The 19,141-nt window shown below is 35.5% G+C and overlaps 2 protein-coding genes across 7 annotated transcripts; both read right to left on the reverse strand.

Moving 5' to 3' along the window:
• Positions 707-4,538, reverse strand: LOC105158664 (pentatricopeptide repeat-containing protein At5g61400-like). Of its 4 annotated transcripts, none has more exons than XM_011075489.2 (2): positions 4,054-4,538; positions 707-3,048 (listed from the first exon to the last, which is right to left on the reverse strand). In XM_011075489.2, the coding sequence occupies exon 2, from the start codon at positions 2,991-2,993 to the stop codon at positions 969-971; it is 2,025 nt and encodes a 674-aa protein (XP_011073791.1). In that variant the 5' UTR covers positions 2,994-3,048; positions 4,054-4,538; the 3' UTR covers positions 707-968. The 4 variants fall into 4 exon arrangements, with proteins under 4 accessions (XP_011073791.1, XP_011073792.1, XP_011073790.1 ...); XM_011075490.2 differs by having other exon boundaries at positions 707-3,052; XM_011075488.2 differs by having other exon boundaries at positions 707-3,055.
• LOC105158665 lies at positions 4,720-18,199 on the reverse strand. Of its 3 annotated transcripts, XM_011075492.2 has the most exons (15): positions 18,005-18,197; positions 17,816-17,874; positions 17,546-17,657; positions 15,879-15,961; positions 14,686-14,751; positions 12,882-12,982; positions 12,401-12,519; positions 12,168-12,205; positions 11,881-11,969; positions 8,127-8,307; positions 7,927-8,043; positions 7,163-7,207; positions 6,151-6,279; positions 5,349-5,528; positions 4,720-5,245 (listed from the first exon to the last, which is right to left on the reverse strand). In XM_011075492.2, the coding sequence occupies exons 1-14, from the start codon at positions 18,057-18,059 to the stop codon at positions 5,394-5,396; spliced, it is 1,329 nt and encodes a 442-aa protein (XP_011073794.1). In that variant the 5' UTR covers positions 18,060-18,197; the 3' UTR covers positions 4,720-5,245; positions 5,349-5,393. The 3 variants fall into 3 exon arrangements, 2 of the variants coding, with proteins under 2 accessions (XP_011073794.1, XP_011073793.1); XM_011075491.2 differs by having other exon boundaries at positions 4,720-5,528; XR_847533.2 differs by lacking the exons at positions 4,720-5,245; positions 5,349-5,528 and adding an exon at positions 7,443-7,506 and having other exon boundaries at positions 6,189-6,279; positions 18,005-18,199.

The raw sequence follows: 19,141 nt of genomic DNA on the forward strand, positions 1-19,141 counted from the left end.
TAAAAAACCGAGATACAATGCTTTCCTCGCCACCTTTTTGCTGCCCACAGATTGTCGGTAGTCCAATCACAATGGGGCCATCACATTTGTTAATTTAGGTCGTGTTTACTTGATGGGACAGGATATACCTACCTGGATTGATTTGGGACAACAAAGTAGATTGTCCCAAAAGGGATAGATTACACATACGTTTACTAGGGCATACACATTCCATAATATATCCGCCGAAGCGTGTTTACATCCCGGATTAAGTGGGATCATTTAACTGTAAAATAACTTTCTTGTACCCTTGAATTTGAAATTTCACCTTGCCTACCCTCAGCCCTAGTTCGTCTTTCCCCTCTTTTTCCCAATTTTGTTTTCTCCCGTTTGACATTTTCCCAGTGCATTTATGATAAGCAAAGACAAAAAGCCAAGAAATATATTTTTTTTTTGTGGCAAAAATAGAAAGCTAATTCAATGGCAATGTAAAAATAAGATGTTCATCAAGTTTTAACATTAGTTGAATTCGTTGAAAAGCTGGAGGGTGGCGACATAATGATTCATGGCTAGTGTTTATTATTCTTTTTTTCCCCTTCCTTTTACCTCTTTTACTTTGCATCTTTGCTCGTGATTTCTTCTTTGGAGCCTTCTTGAGTTGTTTCTTCCTAGCCACAGGGGCTCTCTGCTTTCTCTTATCAAACACTTCAACAAATTTTGGTTCTCCTACCTCTAGCCTGTGGATCGAATACTCTTCCTCCGGTGCTATTTCACTTGTCATCACAGTGACTTGCACATTGCTATTGTCGTATGTAGTCATCCCTTCCAATGAGAAACACAGAACTTGAAAGAGATGGTCATAAACCATGAAACACGTTAAAATCTAACTACAATTTACACTTGTTTGAATCAAACTGCAATTTCTCATAAGGTAACAACTGCTCTAGACTTGATTTGCATTCACGAATCGCTGCAAATTATCATCTACATTATACAGGGGACTGTGTAAAAGAAAATTTTGTATAATCCAAACCTAAATTCCATAAATAATCACGACACTTCTGAGCTGATGCAAAGTATGCCATCTCCTGGTAACCTCTATCTAGTACCTTATATATGAATGCATTTGGCAGTATCCCCATCTTCACCATATCTGCTTTTAGCATCATCACAGGGAGCACATGCTTAGCTCCAAAGTGCGCTTGGATAATGGCAGCATAATCAAACACTTCTGGCTGTAACCCACTGCTTCGCATGTCCGAGAAAAACTTACTGGCCTTAAAAGTCTGACCATTTTTGCACAGACCATTGATTAAGATTGAATATGTAATGTTATTGGGGGAACAGTAGCTCATATGATTACTATCCACCTGACCTGTTTCAGCAGAAAATTCAGTTGTAGTTTGTTCCAAGAAAAAATTGATTGCATTATTTATCCGTCCATCTTTGCACAGCCCATCAATCACAGAAGTAATCGTGAAAATATTTGGAGCTATACCAGCATCCATCATTTCTTTGTGCAACTGAAGAGCTGCATCAGTATAACCATTTTTGAAGTGGCCATCGATCAAAGCGCTATAAGCGACTACATCAAGCTTGTAACCTTTAATTGTCATTTCATTATAAAATCCCATAGCAGTCGCCAATTGCCCTGCTTTGCAATAGCCATTTATCAGTGTACAAAATGTAACGATATCAAGTTGCAAGCCCTTCTCTATCATTTGAGAAGAAATTTCCACAGCCTTTTCCATGTTTCCTTTCTTACAATACCCATCAATCAGCGTATTGAATAGGACAGAGTTCAGCATCAATCCTTCCTTGTTCATCTTGCAAAATAAATTCTCTGCGTCCTCAACTCTACCAATTCTACAATAGCCCTTCATAAGTATTCCATACGTGACAGCATCTGGCAAAATACCAAATATCTCCATCTCCAGATGCATGTCCATAGCAGCAGATAGATCACCGGCCTCACAGAAGCCATCCATTAAGCAATTATATATATAAACGTTAGGAATGACATTCAACTTCACCATATGCACAAAATAGCTCCTAAAAGCTACAAGCTCACCTTTCTTGCAAAGCAAATATATTAGGATGCTATAGGTAATAACATTTGGCAGCACTCCTTGATCCAACATTTCATAATAAACCCTGCGAGCTTTTTCAACACTCGCCATCTTAGCATAACCATCTATTAGAGCATTGTAAGTGTAGAGGTTAGGCACCACTCCATACTCTCGCATCCTTGTGAAAATTTTTTCTGCTTCCAGCATATTATTCTCTATGCATAGTCCATGTATAAGGGTCGTGTAAATAACAACTGTCGGTTTTAATCCCCTCTCAATCATCTCTTCAAGCAACAATCTAGCCTTCACAATATCCCCTCGATCACAAGAAGCATCTATTAGTATTCCATAAGTCACCGCGCTAGGCAATAAACCATTTAAAACCATGTCATTGTAAACCTCCCACATCAGTTCAACACGACCCGTTTTCAGAATCCCATTCAAAAGCGCATTGCATGCCTGGACTGCAGGCAATTTCCCCATTTTGCGATACACCCAATACCCATCATCAACGAGGCCCCTTTCGCACAAAGCACCAATCAGCACTCCAAACACATTTGGACGACACCCCGATGTTTGAACATGCTTAAGCGCATTGAAAATCGAGGAACACACTTTGTGGGGCTTCCGGGTTCTCCTCAAAATCTCGATCAGGCCTTCTATCAAACACCTGGCCTTCACATACAACTTCGCCTCAGTTAAAAGATGAACAATGGCTGAATGGAGTTTTAAAGTTTTCGCAGGGTTCACATTTCTCGAAGCTGAGTTGAAAATCCTCAACGCCTGTTGTGGGGTTGGGGAGTTGAGTATTGCAGCAGCCATATTTGAAAGTTGTGGAGATGAAGGTGCTGAAGGAAATGATGGGGTTGCAGAAGAACATAAGAAAGCTAATGACTTCTTCTGGTTGCAAAAGGGTTTCACTCTTGGAGGAGAAAGCTTCATCATTGCTCCAACGATCCCCAGATTTCTTGCTTCCCATTAACTACAAGCTGCTTCGACTCTTCCTCCTTCCAAGAAGAGAACAACTCAGTGATTTGGCACAAAATTGGGAGTGAAGTAGCAGAAAATGGGGCTAAACACGATTGGGAATATTATTTGACGCAACCAAAGGGGTATATTAAGGAAAGAAGAATGAAGGAGTCTTCCAAGCTGAGCGGGATAATTAAATCCCACTCTTGGAGGCCGGATTTTAATCCAGCAAATATTGCAGCATAGTACCGGGCCTTGGTATAAGTACCGATCCATGCAAAAATTCTGTAAACAAACCACTAGTATAGATAAGGCTAGATATCCATGCTAATACTACCTAGTAAACACGGCCTTCAGGTAAATGTTATCTCAAGTATAGTTAAGAGGGATGAAGTGTATTTAAACACTTTTAGGGTGTCCATTTTGTTCTCTTTATACTAGTATAGAAAAGAAAAACTTTCTATAATTGCAAACTACGGTACGTAATACCACTTTACTAATTTTTACATATAACAATTATATTCCTAATTAGATAATTTTGAAATTAATTCTAATTACATTATTATTATTATTATTATTATTATTATTATTATTATTATTATTATTATTAAAGCGACTGTATATCATTTAACACCACTATACCATCCATAGTTAATATATAGGGTTAAATGCAATTTCCCCGTGCCATATGTGAAGTGAGCAAATAAACCCTATATTTCAAAAAATTAACAAATTTAATTTTCCAAAATAAAAAAATAATTTGCTATTTTATTTTTTACATTGATTTTTTTCTTTTATCTTTGTTTCATTTTTCATAGGATAATATTGCATTTTTCCTATTCTATATCCATAGGGCAAAAACTGCAACTACAAATAGCAATATCTTCACAACAATGGCTTCATGAACTTGGTCTAACCTCCATGATTTCATAAAAAAATCATCAAAATAAAACAAACAGAACATACACAAACATAACCCTCATCCATCCAAGTTCAGTAAATTAAACAACATAAGGCCGAAAAAATAAATAATTACCAGCGTTAGTGGTACGACGCCGAAGACTTTGAACTTGGAGGCTGATTTTAGGGATTTCAGATTTTGATTAGGGAATGGTTTTGATGTTGTAATTTGTAAGCAACAAAGAAAAGGATAATGATTTTAAGGGGTGGACGACGAGTTGTTCATGGCGACGATGCGCAGGAGCGGCGTGGAAGGAAAGTGTGAAGAAGAAGAACAGAAGAGAGAGCGGCGGATTAGGTATGAAAGTGTGAACATGAGTTCTTTTTTATTATTTCTTGTCGGGTTTTTCATCTTTATAGTCGACCCGTGGGTTTTGGAGTTGGGATAATTTGGAGTTGCCTGCGGAGGCAACCAATTGCAAGCTAAATTTATTATAATTTTCAGCTTTTTGTTTGTAGTGAATTTCCATGTAAAAGGAGGCAATTGGGGTTTTTTTATCAAATTTATTTTCTCTCATCTCATCTTTTGTCTCTCTTCTTCTTTCCACCCCACTACTCTGCAAATTTCTCTCCTTTTAAATGTCGCCTGTGACTTTTGGTATAAAAATAAATAGTCAATATGTAATCAGTCTTTTCCTTTCTCCAACAAAATACAAATCTTATTCTGACGTGCTTAATTTTTTAAATAAAATTAATATCTTACAAATCTAACAGCATTTACAAGTACTACAAGCTTATAAGGTCATCTAAACAAACACCCTCTTAAACCTTAATCAGATGAAGTGAAGTTGAAATTAGTGCAAAGGCAAAAAGGCCTTAACAATGCACCACTTGATCATGCATAGGCTTATTGGTTCACTTATACACAGAAGGAAAATGGGTTTTTGTATGACTCGTAAGAAATGCAAATGTATGATATCCATCCTTCGGCTGCTGCCCATAAGAAATAAGCAAATAATTAATACAACTGCTATTCTACATTCCTCAACCAAAATCATAGTACCTCTTCAGTTCACAATTTCTTGGTTCCTATATGTCCACCATTGAGAATCAGTTTACCAACATATCAGCTGCAGTGCAACTCTTCAAATGTGAAAGAATTCTCGTGTCGATCAAAATTATGCCTTCGGAATGCTTGTCCCATGTTGTCCGTCCTCTGTGCTGAATAACAGTAGACACTGACGAAACTGCTTAACCCTAGTGCTTTTGTCCATAGTACTGCCATCGTTGATAAACCACAAATCTTCAAACATCATGATCTCGACGATCTGCAGTAATCCCCCCCAACTTGGTGAGATTTTGGTGTCCTTTTTTTTTTTTTTTCCTCTTTAAATTTAGGCAAGATGCCAGAAATGTCTTCTCTGAACACACCTGAGGATTCTTGTAAATTGATGTTGATTTACTACTCCAAGCTATCTATTTGATATTATGCGTAGGAACACTCAGATAGAACTTAGTATTCTTGAAATCATCCAGCATCGGATTGTATCCGTCCTTGGTTCTTGTCTTGGAGGGAAGACCAAATTCTTCCATGAAAGATGAGGTATCGAGCTAACATGAAGAAGCATAATACAGGGAGGGGAAGAGAGCAGTGAGCACCAGGTATTCAGCCACAGAAAGATACCATTTAATATAACAAGTGAAGTAATCACATCTGCAGATGTGATTTTGCATAAATTTGTACCATTTCATTGGCAATCAGTTACTATCTCTCAAGCATTGCTTTTAAGAACAACAATTTAAAAACACACAAAACTTACAATATTCAACTGCGTCTAAAAGTCCTTGAAAGTCAGACTAAGCACACAATTACGGGATGGAGGGAGTAATAATATATTGTTCAATATGAAAATTTCATCCACCCTTGACCTTTTCCACTTGATAACTCAGCAAACATGGGACACAATTACATTTTTGCTAAATCAAAATGAATATGCAAGGCAATTTTGTACTTGATATAGACAAATGTACATGTAACTCAAGATTAAGGCAGTTGGTCTGTTTTGACTTTTATGAACTTCTAAGAACTTAGTTAGATGCATTTGTACCTTTACCAATCTCAATGTAAATGTCTTACATAGAGGAAGCAAAATTGTCACCAATTTGACTAAGTATAGACAACTATGTAGTTACCAAGTACAAGTATTTTCATACTAAAAGGTGAAGAAATTACCGTAAGAGTGCGCCTCTTCTTTCCCTTCTTGGAAGAATTATCTTCATGTGGCTTCAACCATCCAGAGCAATAATGATCTATACGTTCCAGAAGCCAAAAGTCTGTTGGGAAAAATATATCAGCATCACCCTGTGGAGGAAAATATTCGGGCACTAATCAGTGATCATATGTCACAAGAGGTACTACTCAAGTCTTCAGACACATAACTATAACATTCAAACATAAAGAAAATAGATAAAATAGGTACTTAAATAAATGGATATGAATTAGTTCCGCATCGCTGCAATGTTTCCCCTCTTTACAAGCATCGTCACAGGAAAAATAAATTTTTACTATTAACCTTCAGCACTATTAAGGGCAAATGAACAAATAGTACACAATATTCTAAAGAAGATAACATGTTTACATTGGTTGTGAAGATAAGTATAACTAATGATGAGAGTTCATTCACAATCCTCCGTGGCCTAATCAACAAAAGTGAATTTCATGGCCACTTGATTTAGCATGAGATCCATTAGTTGATCGTAAGAGTCCCGTCACCATTAATTTTTCGTTGTTAACTTCAGTATCAAAATAATCCTATCAAATACACATGAATGATTCCACGTGCAAGAATATCATGTATGACAGTGTAATTAGTTTGAGGTCCACATTCAACTGAAATTGTAACTGTAAACCCTGAATCTTCAACAGAAAAGATAGAAAAGAAAAGGAAAAAGACAAAAATCCCTGAATCTTCAACAGTTATCCTGTTAATGATAACTACTAGCTCCCATGTAAAAAACCTATAATCTTTGTAGACATCCATCTTATCCCTTGAGCTTGATGCTTCGTCCATTATAACTTTTGTGTCATATTGTTAATTTAAACGTATTACATAATGTACCGTATCTTGCACTTGCAAAAGGAATGTGCACCAGTTAGAGAAGAAGTTCTAACAAATAATTGGATGGAGGCAACGACGGAGAGAGAGAGAGAGAGAGAGAGAGAGAGAGAGAGAGAGGTAGTAAACCTTTGCATCCAGATAACTGCTGTGATCTGAGCTATTGCCATCTTTCTGCAAAAAACAAGGAGACTAGACATAAGCTTTTATGCACCAATTCCACGTTCAGTTTGTTCTTGATCAGATTAGGACACGATCAAAATATGGAAAGGGAACATTTGTAAAGGCCCCAACATATATGGGAACATTTGTAAAGGCCCCAACATATATAGCAATTAAGCTTTTAGCTAAACCAATGGTGAGTAGAGCAGCCTTAATAAGATATGAAGTTGTGAAAAGGCATTCTTACCTTTTTGGTACTCATGGAATTCTGTGAATAAACTGAATATCTATGCTTCTAATCGGGGCCTTCCCTAACAATTCAAGAGTTCAGAAAGGCTTTAATTCTTCTTCCTTAAATCTGGGAAGAGATCTGAGTTTGCAGAAAGGCATGAGTAAAAATGCTTTTCTCATGTTGTATTTCCAGATATGCCACGTCGGCATTTTTCGGTGCTAGAGAAATAAGTCGTACTTAAACAAATAAACAAAAGGAAATAAATTATCAGGTTCTGTTATAGTTTTCTGTTTCTTGATATTAACATTAAAAAAGCAGAAATTTGGCAGAAGTGTAGCATAAAGCCCCTCCTGAGTCCTGACACTCTGCTATATGCTAAATCAACTAGTAACTGAAACGATAATTCATTACCAAAAAGAGGGGAGATAAACATAAAAACACACTGGCCTCCATGCATGAAGAAAAATTGAAAGACATAGAGGAATAACACCTCTTGTACCTTGCTTGCAACAAGTGGAGCTCGTTCACCAGGTATTCTTACATCAGGAAGGTAACTGAAATCGGATGCGATCAAAGACATCTTTGGTAAAGCACCATGTAGAACTTGTAAAAGTTTCTGTGCAATTTATTATTGGGTTACTATATAAATAAATAAATCTAGATAAAGAATTTTGTACACTTTATTGAATATTGTCTTACTAAACAACCGGTTGGTAGCCAGCATCTTCGAGGCCGAGGAAAAACTTTAGCCCAAATATTTTTGGCAACTGAACCTGCCATGCTTCCAACAGTAGTACCATCTTTTGCCAAATTCAGGATTTCCATGCAACTTGCAATTAACGGGTCTTCTAAAGGCTTATACAGCTCAGACAGTGCTGACCTATTGAAGAGCATAGGAATGCAAAATAGAAAATCAAGGAGACCAGATACAACATAAACATGCAGGAGAACCAAAATAAGTTCAATGAATAAAGACATAGGACTAAGTAATGCCAACGCCCCCAAGTTACATACTAAAATGGTAATTAAATTGGGTCGTGTGCAAGTCACATGCAAATTTCCAGCCAAATTAGTAGAAAAAGGATGAAAATTGTCAAATTTCTAAAGTTACATACTTACATTGCAAAAATCAATTCATGCAGGACCAAAAATGCCACATCCATAACTAGTTATAGGACTAAAATTGAATTTTCTCCAATAAAAAATAGGGAATAACAAACAAAACGAACAGACAAGTTAGAAAGGCTTGTTTGTCTCTCCCTTTCAATCTCAACTTAAAATGTTATTTGTTTGAAAAAGGGAATTCATGTATTACTAGGTTAAAAAGACGGAAAACATTTTTATGTATTAGATCAACTAGTAAAATACACGCGCTTTGCGTGTGAAGCATAGTTTTTATTTTTTTAATATTAATTTTTTTTTCTTTCTGTATCTTTTGATAATGTGTTAAGATAATACGTATATACATACATATATATTTATTTGAAATTTAAATATTTACATACGACAATAAGTAGATATGAAGAAAGAAAATGAACAAATAAGTAAAAACTTTAAAGATAAAATTTTGATTGAAAATATTAATATCGAAATTTGATTATTAAAAGGAACTCCTACCCAATATTTATACATTTGGCCTCTTCAAGTGGATGGTGAAAATTAATCTTAATGATATGATTAGAATCTCTCAAAAACCCTTCCAAAAAAAATTTTAAATAATATAAAAGCTTCTAAACTTATATGACTTATCTCAATTTTATATTTGTGTGAAAACCATGCATGCAACCACAGACTTCAATATTTATAAAATATTCCAAAATCTTTTACATTATTAAATTCATGCATGCAACCACAGACTTCAATATTTATAAAATATTCCAAAATCTTTTACATTATTAAATTCATGTTACATTTGGTATTTTGTGTATTGTGCTTTAATATGAACATCTACATATGTACATCTCATTTTGGAAGTTGTTTATATATGTACATCCCTCTTGATTTTTTCTAGAGAAATGAAAAGGAGATTTTATATATCCTATCACTTCAAGATTTTTTAAATCTAAAAACATTGAGTATTGTACATAGAGAAAGACAATGTTAATGTTTAATTCACTCAAGTATAAAATTAATTATTCTACATAGAGACAAGTCATAACATCCACTTCGTAGCAATTAAATCTTAACCATTATTTCAACATTTTGTTTTATCATGTGTATCATTCTCTTCATTATTAGTATTTGTGTCATCCTATTCATCATCACGGCTTGTACCGTCCTCTTTTTGAGCAATCTTGAATGAAATGATTCATTTCCGATAGGGGTGGATTGAACATTACAAGTTCTTGGCATGTTAAGCAATACAAAGGCGGAACATGTTGAAGCCAGTCATCATTAACACATAGAGCCCGAGTCAAGAAGCAGCATGAATGCATACAGTGAGTTGTTTAAGAATCGCCAAGCATCAACGAACATAGTCACCATATTTGTATCCAAATTCACAGCAATCAAATCTATGTTCCATAAGGTCAAGTGGAACTAAGGCACATCATCTGCTAATGGAGGGTACACCCTGGTCTACGATTAGCCAGCACTCTAGTTTGACTTTCAAATAATTCCCATCATTTTCAACACAACACAAGAGACATGCGCTCCAAGAAGACTCTTGAGACCGCATTCCTAGCAGCTAGCTAAATATAGGACTTGGAACATAACAATAGTTCCATCCTCTATCATTCCAACCATAGTAATCCAATTATAAAGGAAACTATATAACTCACCAAGTTGTAAGCCTGCACAAAGTCCGTATTCACACCTCTACAACTAATCACAAGTGATCAAGACTCTGAACAAAAAGAGTTCCGAGGGCTGAGAGCCCCACAATTGAAAGCCGAGAACACTGCAAAGAGTACTCATAAATTTGTGTCTAAATTAAGAAATGGATCAGCTGAGGATGTGATCAATGCTGGAAGCATTGTGATAGCTCAACTGAGTTGAGGCATGGTAGAGGGGGCATGAAGCTCAAGTCTAAATCGCACTTCAATGTTAGAATGCAATCCACACCTTTTCTTACAGCCAATATCACCAAAATGGCGATTGTGTTATGGAAGAGGTTGCGAGCGTCTGTATGTATAACTCGAACACGGACAAGGGCCCTCTTCCTCATTTTCTGGTAGTTTTCAGACCTCTATCCTCCCATGGCTACATCCTGCTGAGACCTTTTAGTTGATGCCATCATTTCCATTTTCTTTTTAACAACTCAAAAAATACATTTTGAAAAGAAGAAATAGTTCAAGAAAAATACCATTCAATTGTTTCATGGCTACGCAAGAAATTTGGTAAAAGTTCAAGTAGGGACTGACTTTTCTTGGCATCAGCTGAAGCAGCCGCCTAGGGCTTCCATTGTCTAGAAATGGTCATGGTGTGGTGAAGAATAACGTGGGTGGGGTGGAAGTATTAAGGTAGCTTTCTAGGTTAACCTAGACCGTTGGATCTGACATGCTGATCCATCCTTTTAAATGGGTATTGGGCTTGATCATGGGCCTGGGCCTGAGTTTCCAATCAACAACTATTTGGTCTTTGTAGTGATTTTATAGTCCCAGATTGGATCATTTTCGTCAAACATTTTTGTCCAATTGGTTAATGCAGAAACACATACATGTATACATATTCCAATTATTAATTTAATAAATAAACAATATATACTTTCAAAATACAATAACATGACAGTTAAAATGATAACAAGTACAACCTACCTACCAATTATCATTAAATTAAGCGATAATTACAACGCCCCTCCGTCAGGTTTGATCTAATTACACGTAGAACTCCTCCACTTTCGGAAATTATATGTAGTAACCTTACGCAACCAACTGTTAAAGATATTAACAGTGTTTGCTAATGTCAGTATAAAAATTCAATGAAAATTAAATTTTACCACTGACTTGACTAATTCAAGTGTTTGCAGATTACATAAACCTCCCTCAAAGTTTGATTCAAATACATATACACCCCCAAAATGTTTCCAAGACTACATATACCTTCACTAATATTATCATAAAAGGATGGACGTTTGGGGAAGTGCGTGTAATTTGAATAAACCTCAAGGCTTGTATGTATAATTTATAATGAAGTGTAGAAGAGTCATTTTATTAAGAAAATTAGGCCTTTTTATCAGACATTACCGTCAAGGGAGGTAGACGTAATTTTTAAGACCGGAGGGAGTCTATGTATAACTAAACCAGACCTCAAAGGATGGCGTTATAGTTACCTCCAAAATTAAACCTTATCTAATCTCTATAATGTAAACCTTACCGCTATATCATATCATAAACCACATCAAGTAGTCCCAATACATTTTTGTTTTCACACAATAACCAATACAATAATAAGAACATCCAAAGAAGATAAAAATTAAAAATTGAGATGAAAATGAGACCAAACAAGCTGTTACCTGTCATGTTTGTTCTCAACCCATACTTCCATCCAAGATGAGACTTGATCCTTAGAGTAGATAAGATCATGTGGAAGATTATCAAGCACCTACAAAGAATAGAACAGGTGATGATTATTACAAACAACGATTCACTGGTCAAGGTCTATCTTAAACAAGGATTTTCATGTCAACAACATGAATACAAACAACCTACACTGACTAACTGGTGAACTTCTGATTTTGTTCACAAATTCATAGTACACACAAAAGAATACGTAAAATCAAGGAAACCAGTAACCACATACCTCTAACATGATAACCCAACAAGGTTGTTGCTCGAGACCTGTTCCAACAGATGTAAGTTCAGATTAAACTTCAGTCCTCAAATAATTTTCACATTATGATTTATGTATATGGTCTAAACCACAAACTGACAAAAGTTTGATGAGAAAGACTGCTGCTTCCGAGAAAAGTACATTAACTGAAGTATGCAAAGTAACAGGTAAAAGAGAACACTGCAGAAATAAGGCCATCATACCCCATCCATTTGCATCGGCAGCATCACGACACTCTACCCTAAACTTTGCCAAGTGACTGTCTACTGCTCCAACAGTTTCTAGTTGTTTCTTGGCAAGTGAAGAACTGATTTCTACTGAACTGCAATAAATTCGATTACCATTGTTATTTCGACAAGAAACTACGACAATAGAATACACATTATCCAATTAAAGCTCCAGCAGTAATGCAAATCTATCCCACTCGAGATTTTTTAAATCCAGCTAAGATGCCTCATTTGTAAAAGAAAAGAAAAAAGAACCGAACTTCAACTTCAAAATGATTAAAGGCACTATTCCAGCTAGATCTAGGTTCAATTTGTTCTGACTAATTCAATAAACTAAACATGCATGTGTATGCACAAAAAATGGGCATGTCTAGAACCTTCTTCCAAGAGATTATACATCAAAAGCATTTTTGACAGAGATAGAAGAAAAACGAGGATGCCTCATCACGATACATACATGTAAGACATATTCTCATAAACTCTTGTAGGTGCATTTAATTTTATGTAATCCATTACACCCTTTGCACAAGTTCCTGATCCACCTCCAATCTCATATATCTGGAAAAGAAGTAACAAAAGAAATATGTTTAAGTTCTCAATTTCAGGGAAGGAAGGACATGGTAAACTAACAATCAATCTAACACAAGATACCATTCTACTATTCTAAAGTTTGTAAAAAGGAAAGGTAACCGTTTAGATTAAAAAGACCTCAAACACTTTGTCAGAAGACCCATTAGCAAACATATAGATAAATTTCTATTCTCAACACTAGCAAACATGCGTGTCAAAATTCATTCAACAACAATCTATTGAAGCAAATGAATTACTGTCATCCTAACTCCTAAGGTATAAAAATCCATTCTCAGTTTATTCGTCTCCAGCTAAGTGTATCAGGGGATGGAAAGCATTACTAAAGAGACCTAACATGTGTAAACCAGACAACGAACGCAGGCCTACTCAACTAATTTCATAAGTCATATTCATATTCACATTGCAAATTAATAGGAAAACTACTGCTAGACTAGACTAGTAGTTGAGTGCTCCTTGTTGTCCAGATCTTGATCAGATCCGAGCTTCCCAAGCTCTATGCTGTTTGGGACTGCAAGGGTCTTACGGCCTTCTTGATTGACTCTATTTCAGTCTTTCGAGTACTATGGAATTACAATCCGCGCGGAGGATTTGTGCTTCTCGTGGGTAAGCTTATAAAGAGGGGGGCAGTGATGAATACAAACATGGAAAATGATTTTCTGGATATAAAAATCAACATTAAAAAGTGATCAATTGCAATTGTTTTATTATTGGATAGACAGCCAGTGATAAAAGAGAGTTGGTCTTCCAAAATCAGGACAGCTCTTCAGTGTTCAAGCCACTGCTTTTACTTCTGAGCACCTGAGAATTTTGCGAACATGGTTTTGATAGATGATCTTCTGCAGAACCTGCCAGGCTCAACACTCGAAGTAACCATAAATTTTTACCAACTACTGCTAAATTTCAATCACAAACCATCACAAATCTCAAATAGATACTCCTGCAATTCCATCTTCTTTTATCCAGTTCAATCAGCATAGAGTTTCAGATAAGACTTGGAAAATTTACATTATTACCCTCAAAAGTAGAGGTTAAAAGTTGGTGGTGCCTCATCATTGCTTAAAGTGAGAGTGTTTCTTTAAGAGAAAAGTCGAATTTAGGAACAGGAGCCTTATTTTTGGAAGTCTAAAAACAAAACAAGAGTGATGAATTGGGACAGAGGAAATATCGATGCTCATTTTGCCAGAACCAATTGCTGCAATATGACAGTCAATAAGCATGCAAATAGCCATCAGCTTAAGATTTCCACAAGGAAGCAAGTTGAAGATTCTAATGATTAAAGCTAGGAACCTAGTGATTATCTGAGGCCATAGGGTGCAATTACAAACACCAATATGATTCAACAATGAATGCCATTCACAATTTATTAATTAAAAAGATAAGAAAATAATGGATAAACAAATGGAATTCATCTCTGGGTTCCCCATGTAAATATGGAGCACCACCATATCCTCACAAGAGTTATTCGCCAAAGTTACCAGGACTTGTAAACTGCCACTTCTACTATTTCTCATAGCAATTAGATGGCTTCATATATAAACAGGATTGATCAATAACAATATAAAAATCATTGTATTGAGATAAAATAACAAGTTCTAAAGCTATCAGCATATCAAAGACAAAAACATAACACTCATGGTGTGGCATGGAAACCAAAAAACTAAAGAACTTACTTTCAGTGGAACAGATAGGTTAGCAGTCCGCATAATTGCTTCAGCTATTCCATGGGCATACCAAGGCTGCAAGAGATAAAAAAAATATATAATATTAAAAACAAAGATAATATGGAGAAAGCAATGCAAAAGGTAAAGAAGCTGGTTTTTCTTTTCGATTTACTTTTGGAACAGGATGCAGGTATTGGGATAGTATTAAGGATATGCTCCCCTCAACTTAGTGTGCACGAAGGGCAGGAGGGTAAGCAAAGAAGTTATGCAATCACAAAAGTTTCACCTTGGAGGGGGTAAATCCATAACCTTAGTAAAATGTTAATTCCCCATTGTTTGCTTACCGCATAAGTGTTTTCCGCATGAATGGATCGGAGATGAAAACATATATAATTTAATTGAGCTCCAAACTCATGCTTTAGCAATACTTTTCAGAAATTTTTAATAATCGTATATTTCCTCAAAGAAACTCAGCAGATTACATATCCCATGTTTGGTTGGTCCTAAGATTTTAGTCAGTCATGACTTATAAGATTTGGTCTTGAAGTAACTGAACAACACTAAAGTTAGTTATACTATGCATGCTTATTTATAATGTCATCACGTAGAGATACTTAGCTGCAAAATGCAAGCTAGATATGGCAGCAGCAAAGGGTATTGATTTTATCTGATTTAATCAGAAGCCATCATGAGCAACCCAGAACAGAATATCATGGTGAGGAAGAAGGCAGAGAGAACTTTAAACAAGTCGAGAAGATGATTAAACACATCTGTACAAGACATTATTTTTAGCAGCAAAATAGAGAGGTAATTCAGGCAATATGAACTTCTTTTTTTATTGCATTAAAGAAGATCAAGGTTACAATCAAAATAATTCAATATTAACTAAAAAGCAATAACATATTTCAATTTTCCTCCCTGATTAAGCTACTACAGTTCCAGTTGGAAAAAGAAATTTTAATTCATGAGATACAGCTCAAGATATAATTAAAATTGTAGAAAGTAACATAAAATGTGAAAGTCATTTTAATACTTGCAGTCAATCTTGCTAATGAGAGGTTTTCCAACTGAATAATTTGCACATATAAATAAAGGGGCACTTTCATAGAGGTGCTTCTAAGCATTTCCAGCCAACTTCACAATTCAACTAGCAAATAGAAATAATTGAAACTTCAGCATCACAAGCTTCTCTGGTATTATACCTTAAAAAGCTCAACTGGAGTAAACCATGATGTATCACTCTGCTTGTAGATTGCGTCCAGGTGCTTCATATAAGCTTTTCGCCCTAAAAGTTTGTTTCATAATTTGAACAGTGAAAACTCATGCATAATCAATGGCTTCCAGAAAGAGCAATTATGAGACTTTTTATTTTTCAAGGGTCCTTACATAGAGAAAATAAACAGTATGACAATATATATAACTCTAAAAATAACCAAAATCAGCTTTTGTAAACAGCCGCCCTCCCACATAATTTGTGCATTATGTTACTAGTTACTACTTTTTTCACTTTCTATATTTCCATAATCAAATACTCTATTTCGAGCCAAACTATCTTCCAGCTCTGCACAAGAAAGGCATTCAATGCTCATCAAAGCAATTGGAGAAAGACGAGCAGAAGTTAGATGATAATAAAGCAGCTGAGATTACAAAGAGAGGACTGTCCTCATCTGGAAACAAAAGTAACCACTAACAAAGAGTTCAGAGCAAGCGTTTGGCTTTGTTTCATTTTAATTTTATGGTATTTTTCTTTATTTCTGAAAGATAGAGGTAAGTCTTTGTGGTTCTTTTAAAGTCTTTAATTTGTTAGTTTTGTATTTTGTATTAGTGCAAGATAAACAAAAATCATGTAAAGCAAATTGAACTATGTGTTTTATAAAAACATAGACAAACATTCTGGATATCTTTTACAATCTTTCAGAGAGTAAAAAATGAAAACAAAACAAAGCCATACTTTTGAAGTTGATCTAGCCCTCAACTGAAAAGAAGCATGGCCGAAGATCAAAACAAGCAATACTTTTTAGTTGATCTCAGAACTGGCAATCCCAAGAAAATGTTTAACAGCTAAAACATTGAAACTTCCTTGGTCTCCCACCACCATGAAGAATGCAAAAATTTCAGTGACATGTTGCATCCACAAATCACCCCAAGTCATTTTCCCTTTGCCTTTTAATAATTTCTCCATAAAGCACATTTTGCTATTGAGGTCATTGGATTACCAATGCAATAAAGGTAACAGATTACCCTCCTGCTTCAATATGAATTAACAGAGTGCTTCCCATTTACAATAGGAAATGTTCATTAATGGGTCATTCTTGGTCAGTCCTGAGACTCTAAGTTTCCAACTCCAAAGAAGTCAATCATTTGGTTTAGTGGTAGTCATATACATGGAGGATTATGCTTACCCCGAGTCCCAAGACTCACAAAAAAAAAAATTATTAATTATACAGGAAACTAGAAAGAGATAGCTTAACAACCAATTAGAACCGACATGGAATCTTCTGATGAATATACATCAAGAACTATTTTTTACATCATTTCAAAAGCTACAAGAGTACATACAGCTCACCATCATGATAGCTGAAGCTTCTAAGTTTTCTTTTTCAATATCTAAACAAACTAGTCCCTCTTTAACATCAATTCTACTCTTACCTAACAAAATTATCTTAATTGAAGCTACATTAAGCTGCCACAGAAAATTAAAACCACTGTCCAATTCACTACACAATTCAATTCTGGGCTTAGAATCAAATCTTCAATCCCACAACAGACTGGACAAACTTACATTTCAAATCAAATAAAGCCAACTGCAATTAATTATGGAGAAACATAAAAGGCCATGTAATCAACAATTAATAAAGAATTGAACAACCTTCGAGCTGATTGAACTTAATGCTTCTATCGAGCACTCCAACTGAGCCTGATCTTTGAGAAAAATACCCATGTTCCGGATCATACAAAGCCGCATGAATAAAATCCCTGACCTTCACCCATCAAAAAATAGATAAAGGAAAGAGATAAAAGCTTTCAAAAATCGCGTCAAACAAAATCGATTCCTAAGTGCAATTGTGTCTGTTAATATTACACAAGTTATGTAACAAATGTACTCAAATAAACACACACACAGAGACAGGGAGATTACAAGAACTGGGGATTCACCAACAATGTGTGTGGAAAAGCAAGCCGCAGAAAATGGGTTCACTGTAAGATGAAATCTTGCGTTAGTTGGTACACAAAAAACATGAATTCACACAGTAGACAATAACTTCATATGTGTGTGCGTACGTATATACATATAGATACACAAAGAGAGAGAGAGATAGAGAGAGACCTTTAGAAGAGAAGAGAGAAGAATAGAGTTTCGAGGAGGCAAAGCGATTGGTCATGTCTGCACTGTCTGAGCTTTTCTTTTCTTCGGCTACTTCGTCAGTGGTTTTATGGTGGTTCTACCATAGTCTTCGGAGCGCTTCTCTGATTCTCGGGAGGGGTTCTATTGGGATGAAAAGAATTCACGGAAACGCGACTCTATGAGGAGCGCGCGATTTTGGTAGGAGAAATTAATACAAAGTAATATTCGGCAGTTCTCCATTTATAGTGCTCCAAATATATATTGAGATACGAATTCCTCTTAAAAATATAAGTTGATTACGAACACTCATGCAAATATACTCTTTTCAAATATTCGCTCTCAATATATTTCTCTCTATGCTTTTTCTTGGAGCATCGATGGATTTGAGGTGTATAAACCAATGGGTTACTGTGATAGTAATCCACCAAAGTGAGCAAGGGGTATTCGTGATTTCTTCAACATTTGGAGCACGATCCAACGTGGGGAGATTTTGAAGGTCTTCATAGGGTGAACTTCAAGACAACGTGTTTATGATTCAATCAATGCATGGGCTTGTAGACAATGAAATCCGGCTACGTGGATCAACATACTTCCGCTGCTAAAGGTTAACTTAATCCACAATTATGTGTCCATGATTAATTAATCTTTCTGCATATAATTATGAAAGGAGTGGATCGGCCTAGGAAGCGGAAGCCCAAAAGCGGTAACCACGTACATAGTAAAATCAAAAGCCGATCAAGGGGTATTCCGTTGATCGTTCCCGGGCATTCGATGTAAAATATGCATATTAAATAATTTTATTAGAATTAAAAAAGATAAATTCTTAATTAAACTAAAAAACTAAAGAAAATTAAACTATTGTCCTAAATATATTCCTCCAGCAAAATTAGCTTCCAATCATCAAAAGGTATCCCAATCAGCTTCAAATATTTCCGAAAATTGAGTCTTGAACTTTCCTTTTGTAGTCATATTCCTGCAAATTTAGGCATGGGCACACCTAATTTTTCCTTCTAATATGTCCATATGTTTATTTTGACTTCTCTTTACCTTTTTCCATTTCATCAATCCATTATAAGCTATGTTATAATATAATACTTGATTTGGAGCATTTTGACTACA

Source organism: Sesamum indicum, linkage group LG3 (genome assembly GCF_000512975.1).
Source record: "Sesamum indicum cultivar Zhongzhi No. 13 linkage group LG3, S_indicum_v1.0, whole genome shotgun sequence".
NCBI lineage: Eukaryota > Viridiplantae > Streptophyta > Magnoliopsida > Lamiales > Pedaliaceae > Sesamum > Sesamum indicum.